General features: G+C 43.3%; 1 protein-coding gene across 1 annotated transcript in view; it reads left to right on the top strand.

The window, feature by feature from the left end:
- Positions 1-7149, top strand: part of ddc (dopa decarboxylase) — a 118327-nt gene that overhangs the window by 80442 nt on the left and 30736 nt on the right. The window contains exons 10-12 of the mRNA XM_019895080.1: positions 955-1031; positions 5351-5370; positions 5470-5568. Of these exons, the coding sequence (XP_019750639.1) occupies positions 955-1031; positions 5351-5370; positions 5470-5568 (196 nt within the window). The remainder of the gene's footprint in view (positions 1-954; positions 1032-5350; positions 5371-5469; positions 5569-7149) is intronic.

Genomic DNA, 7149 nt, shown 5'->3' with positions numbered 1-7149 from the left:
CAAAGTAAAGGGCATTGCAGTAATCGAGCCGGGATGTGACAAAGGCATGAATTACTAACTCAAAGTGTTCATGAGAGAGGAGAGGTTTTACTTTGGCCAGCTGTCTAAGGTGAAGAAGCTGGACAACTGCACCCTGTCCCCTCCTCTCACTGTCACAACCTCGGTGTCCTTTTTGATAATAACCTCACGTTCGACCGACACATCACCCAAATCACCAAAACTGCTTTCTTCCACCTCAAAAACATTTCTCGTCTCCGCCCTTCACTTTCTTTCAACACCGCTCAAAACCTCATCCACGCCTTCATCACCGCCTTGACTACTGCAATAGCATCCTCTATGGTACAACCTCCAAACTCCTCAATAAACTACAGTACTGTACATCCAGAATGCCGCCGCCCGTCTACTCACCCACACCCGCACTCGTGATCACATCATCCCCGTCCTTAAAAACCTCCACTGGCTCCCCGTTCCACCGGCGTATTCATTTAACTCCTCCGACTCACCGATAAAGCCCTTCATAATCAGGCCCCCTCCTACCTTTTTGGCCTTCTTCACCAATACACTCCTTCCCACAACCTCTGCTCCTCAAACACGAACCTCCTCGCCATCCCCGTGACCAAGCTCAAAACGTGGGGGGACCGAGCCTTCTCTGTTGCCACCCCCACCCTCTGGAACGCTCTACCACAACATATCCGCAACTGTACTGACCTCCAATCCTTCAAATCATCTCTTAAAACTCACCTGTTCCGCAATGCTTTTAACACCTTTTAATTTCTTTTACCCATTTTTGATTTGTTTTGTTCATCTAAATGTGTTTTTTGTAAATCATGTATGCTTGTCTCTAAGTGTACATTTTAATCCTGTGTTTTAAGTTCTTGTAAAGTGTCTTGAGTATGATGAAAAGCGCTTTCAAATAAAATGTATGATTATTATTGTTATTATTATGACTAACAGGGTGAAGAAGAGGCAGGACATGATTGGAGCCTTCAAAGTAGAACCACTCTACCTCAGACATGAAAACCAGGAGTCAGGTAGGTTCATCTCACCTGAATTGGGGTATGTGCTACATTCAAAAATTGTCAAATTAGGTAAATTAGTCCACATCAGAAACCAACAATGCTGCTACGAGAAAAAAAAAATGGTGTTCAAATCAAATTCCTATACTGTACAACAACCCCCGGGCCGTGGACCGGTACCGGTCAGTGGGCCATTCGGTAGAGGACTGCACAGAAAGCATGAAGGAGATGTCTGATATTGGTCCATATCAACGAAGCAAACCGAAACAGACATTGCAATGACACATTGGACAAGGCTACCTAATATTTCGGAGTAAATACATCCATGTATTTGCGGCCTTATACATCCATCCATTATCCAAAACGCTTATCCTTACGAAGATCACAGGTGTGCTGGAGCTTTTCCAATCTTCTCTGGGCAGTAGGAAGGGAACACTGAACTGGTTGCCAACCAGTCACATGGCACACATTGACGAACAACTACTCGCACTCAAAATCAAATCCAGGCACAATATAGAGAGTTCGCACCATGCGTGTTTTTTGAACGTGGGAGAAAACTGGCGTGCCTAAAGAAAACACACACAGGGAGGACATGAAAACTCACGGGAATATATATTTACATAAACTGCTAAAAAAAATTGATGGGCACACTTTAACAGCATAATGAAACTCCAAGTGTTCCCTTTATCACCTTGCTGTGATGCGCCACTATAGGTTACTCAACTCAACTCAACTTTACAGAGCACTTTCACACAGCCATCGCTGCATGCGAAGTGCTGTACATGGAGCAACTAACATACATGCAACAATAAATCAGGAACAAAATGGTAGAAAGCACCAAACGGTTAAATTAAGATCAAATCTGAGTCATGCTGAGTCAAAGAGTAAAAGTGAGTTTTGATGCGGGTTTTAAAGGTGGGCAGCCCCCTCGGCTTGCCGAATGTTCAGTGGGAGCTCATTCCAGAGGGAGGGACCAGCAACGGAAAAGGCCCGATCCCCTCTGAGCCTCTGTTTAGTTCTTGGTACTTCTAATACTGTCTGGTCCACAGACCTGAGGCGCTGGGCAGGTGTGTAGGGGCGGATGAGCTCAGAGAGGTTGCAACCAGGAGCGGCAGATTTTACAGCAGCACGAGATAATCGAACCCTTGACCTCTGCACTGTGAGGCAGATGTGCTAACCAGTCGAACACCGAGCCACCCTACTTTTTTTAATTCTTTTTTTTTTAATATTGTTTTTTTTAATTTTGTGAACGTGAAACTGACATTATGCTTAGGGTGCAGTGGTACACTAACACAAAAATCTATAATATTAACAACACATTGACACACTATTTGTTTTCCCCATCCCCCCCCCCCCAACCCCCACGCGGACTTCTGGTCTACCGCGATCGACTGGTTGGGCACTCCTGGTTTAGAGGATAGATGATTAAATAAACCTTAAAATAATCGTGAAATATGGAGGGGTGCACAATAAAATAAGTTGGGAGTTCTTATACCAATATAGAGGATAATACTTTGACCCAAACACACAGACAATCCACGCTCATTTGCTGTAAATGGACAATGTTTTTTCACTACAGATACTGAAACATACAAGACATTCAACAAGATCCTATTCTTAGGCAACTCGAAATGAATGAAGAAGTGGGACGCCCAACAGATAAGTGTGAGAAGGTAGTAATGATGAGTCTTGTGACAAGGGCAGACTTCATGAAATGAACAAAATTTCATTTTGCATTCATTACATTTCGTATGCAACAAAGTGAAGCCCTCATGAGTTGCAAAGTCAGCACTTACATTTGGTCAGTGGAGTCTCACATGATGAGCAGGTGAAAGGAACTTCGTTTTGCTTGCAGATGAAGGAAATAAAAATTAAAAGGAAAACAGACAGAACTGGAAGCAGGAAAGCAAACGCTTGGTCGGGTTCTCGTACCTCGGATTCCATGCGGTCTCGGAGCTTCATCAGGACCACTTTCTGTGGTTTCCTTGTCAAGGAGTAGCGAGCCGGCTTATTGCTTCAGCTTGTGCTCCCGACAGCCAGCTTTTCAGGGCTAACAAATTAACTTCCTGGTAAACTGAAAGTAAACTACCGTACTTATTAAGAAGGATAGCGACACGAACAGGCAGTTACTCGAACAAAACACTAACCTTTACATTTGGCTGTCGGGTACGGGTTACAGAAGAACTCCAAGCGATGGCCGTGTTTCAGTGCAGTAGAAAATGTATCGGCTCCTATCCTCGAAAGAGCTGACAATGTGACCAAACTAAGCAGATATTTCAAATGTGGTGAATTAGAACAACTGTACAAATTACAGCAATGTGTTTCGGCCAGTGGTTCTTAACATTGTTAGAGGTGCCGAACCCTTCATTAGTCAAATTTTTTTTAAAAAAATTTATTTTTACAAATTCAAGACATTAAAAAAACACATCTATTAAAAACAGAAAAAAGTAAGCAAAATTACATGGCCTAAGTATATATATTTTATAAATTGTATGACATAATGTCACGACAGTCACACGGTGACTCCTGAGCGAACTACAGTATATTTACCGCAGTTTTTCTCTGGGTACTCTGGTTTCCTCCCACATTCCAAAAACATGCATGGCAGGCTGATTGAACACTCTAAATTGTCCCTAAGCGTGAGTGTGAGCGTGGATGGTTGTGCGTCTCTTTGTGCCCTGCGATTGGCTGGCAATCGGTTCAGGGTGTTTCCCGCCTCCTGCCCGAAGATGCCTGGGATAGGCTTCAGCACCCCCCGCGATCCTTGTGAGGATAAGCGGATCAGAAAATGGATTCATGGATGGATAAGTATATATTTATTAAGAGTATAAGTGTTGTCATTTATTCAGAGCATAAGCATTCTTCATTGCAAGCATAATCAATTTACCATTATTAATATGCAAATGTATGATAACTAAACCTAAAGTACATAATTATTCCTTCAATATAATACCGGTAAATGGGGCGTCAAAGCGTGAGAAGATGGTCATGATGACTATAATGACAGTGGCACAAACTTTGCCTGCCTTCATGACATTTTTGTATGCACAAATGTCTGCTCAAAGTCTGCACTTTAGGTAGGTCAGTAGAATCTCACATCATGACCAGATGGAAGGAAAATTTGCCTTGTTTGCAGATGCAGAAAAGAAAAATAAAAAGGAAAAATGAAGCAGCTGGAATCAGGAAAGCAAAAGCTTGGCAGGGTTCTTGTAGCTCAGATGACAAGCAGTTTCTGAGCTTTGTCAGGACCACAGTTGTTGGTTTTACTGACGTTTCGGCAAGGACCAGCAGCGACTTATTGCTTCATCTTGTGTCTCCCGACAGCTGGTGTCTTGTCCAAGGGAAGCCAAGACAATCAAAGCCTTTGTAAAATTATGAGATTTATTTTACCTTCAAAAAAATATGGAAAAGCACAATTGACAGATATGTGATGGAGACTCCCTCGAGCAGTTGGGTGCGCCCCTCTGATACCATTTTTCTCTTCTTGGGAGCGGTTCATGTCAGACCACACGGAACAGTCACTACTTTGGACAGCTACATTTACAGATAAACATGATGAAGTCTGGCACATGAGCAAGCAACTTTGCTTATCTGCAGACAACATGGTCAGCACTCACAATGGGACAAACAGTTATAACAGGGGTCGGCAACCCAAAACGTTGAAAGAGCCATATAGGACCAAAAAAAAAAAACCCCAAACAAATCTGTCTGGAGCCGCAAAATAAATAAATAAATAAAGGCCTTATAACGAAGGAAACACATGCTGTATGTACTGTACTTGATTTTCAATTGCAGTTAATGGACATTCCGGGTTCCTTTTTGACTGATGTGTGGGAGTGTGCATTTTAAAGGTCTGATGACAGAACATCAGCTAAATTTTTTATCCAGATTCATCATCATGTCATGCACACATCTTCTCATGATTTTGTCACCAATGAGCCAGGTTTTTCCTCATCACCATTACATCATAAAAAACTTGCCTCAATGAAATAGTTTAGTCACGTTGACAAAAACAACACTAGTGTGTGTGTGTGTGTGTGTGTGTGTGTGTGTGTGCATGCATGTGTGTGGGGGGGGCATGGACTGGCAACACATTTTGTCTTATGTGAACAAAAGAACAGATATGCCAAGCGCTATTTAAGTATTGCTTATACGATGATACACAAGAAGAGTAGATTTCATGGAAGGTGTGCTCTATAAACACATAACGATTTTATTTAGAGTGGGATGGACCAGATAGTTATCCAGGATTCCGATAATTTTGTTAAACTCATTTTCAAAAATGGGGGGGAAATCTTTGTGCAAAAAATAATTCATGTATTTTTCATCAACAGGACTAGTGACCGATTATCGGGTAAGAATTGGTTTTTCTTTTTCTTGAAAAGAAAAGGTCATTAAAAAGTATAAATGGACAAACGTGCTATAACATTTGATGGTGTTTTCTTTGTTTCAGCATTGGCAGATTCCCCTGGGAAGACGTTTCCGCTCCCTCAAAATGTGGTTTGTCTTTCGCATGTACGGCCTCCAAGGATTACAGGCTCATATACGCAAGGTATTCCACTAAACCCAATTAGATGTGTCATCATGATGTAGTCCTGGGGTGGCCAACCCGCGGCTCTTTGGCTGGTTCAATGCGGCTTCCGGACTTTCACACGACTCGCGTCGAAAACGCCTCGGCAGTGGCGCTGCCATTCAAATCAAGGCATTAAAGACACAGACGTACTACGTCAGCCTATCATCAATCCCGTTACATGATTGACATAGAAGGCAACCAATCAGATGACTGAATCACCGCTCATGCGCAAACAACGGCGCTAAGCGCTAAGCTAGTCAGCGAATTCCCTCTGATTTTAAGGTGGGGGGGCAATACGTCGATCGCAAGTGACCGGAAGCCAGCGGACCGCCAGGGGTAGGAGGAGGAAATGGGTGGGAAAAAAAGATTTGTGTGTTTGCGTTTTTAGCTTTCATTCATGTTCGGGCTGTTGCTCATCGTTGAGTGAGTGTATACGTGCACGAGTGCGCATGCATGCGTGCTTGTGTGCGTGCGTGCGTGCGTGTGTGTGTGTGTGCGTGTAATCTTGCACATGCGCGATCGGGTCGATTGTGGGATGTTGGTCGCTTCAAAAGTCGATCTTTGGGCAAAAAAGTGTGAGTTTTTGTGCATGTGCGCGTGTATGTGCGCCTGCGCGAGGAAGGGATGACCATTTTTGTGCTGTGGCTCTTTGCAGTAACTCAGTAAAAATTTGGCTCTTTGTCTCTGACTGGTTGGCCACCCCTGATCTAGTCCATTAAAAGTTATGGATACCTGGCGCTTAGGGACATGAAACATAATAACTTCATATCAGATGTTTGAGTTCAATTATAATAAAAACAGTACAGGATAGTGTATGTTTATGCATGAATCGAGACTGCAGCATTCTAGTACAATTAGTAGTTGTGTTGTGTTTTGCTGTGCTGTGTTGTGTTGTATTGTGCAGTCAATCCATTTATATTATGATTAAGAACTGACATTTAGGTCTTCATTCCAAATTTTGATTTTGTCCCTTGCCGTTGGAGTTGTGTCTGCTACGCTGTACTTCTAATCATGCAGTACACCAGATGTGTAATCAAAAAATAGAATGTGATTGTAGGACAATCTCAACATACAGGTACATCCATCCATTGATCCATTATCTGAACCCCTTTACCTCATGAGGATCGCGGGCGTGATGGAGCCAATCACAGCTTTCTTCGGGCAGTAGGCGGGGTACAAAACAGAGCAGGGGTGTCCAAACCCAGTCATCAGGAGCCGCTGTCCTGCCTGTTTTCCATTTCTCCTGGCTGCAAAACACCAGATTCAAATAATCAGGATTGCCCTCATGCTGCTTCGTAGCTGGTTATGAGCTGATCATTTGAATCAGGTGTGCTGCAGCAGGGAGAGATGGAAAACAGGCAGGACAGCACCCCTGAAGGACCAGAGCTGGACATGCCTGATATAGAGTGTCCAATTAACCTACCATCCATGTTTTTGGAATGTGGGAGCAAACCTGAGTACCCGGAGAAAACCCACGCACGCACTAGACAACATGCAAACTCCACAGAGGAAGGCCGGGGCAGGAATCAAACCCTGGACCTCTGCATATATATATATATA

Source organism: Hippocampus comes, unplaced genomic scaffold (assembly GCF_001891065.2).
Source record: "Hippocampus comes isolate QL1 unplaced genomic scaffold, H_comes_QL1_v1.1 scaffold146, whole genome shotgun sequence".
NCBI lineage: Eukaryota > Metazoa > Chordata > Actinopteri > Syngnathiformes > Syngnathidae > Hippocampus > Hippocampus comes.
This window is presented reverse-complemented; position numbering and strand designations above follow the sequence as displayed.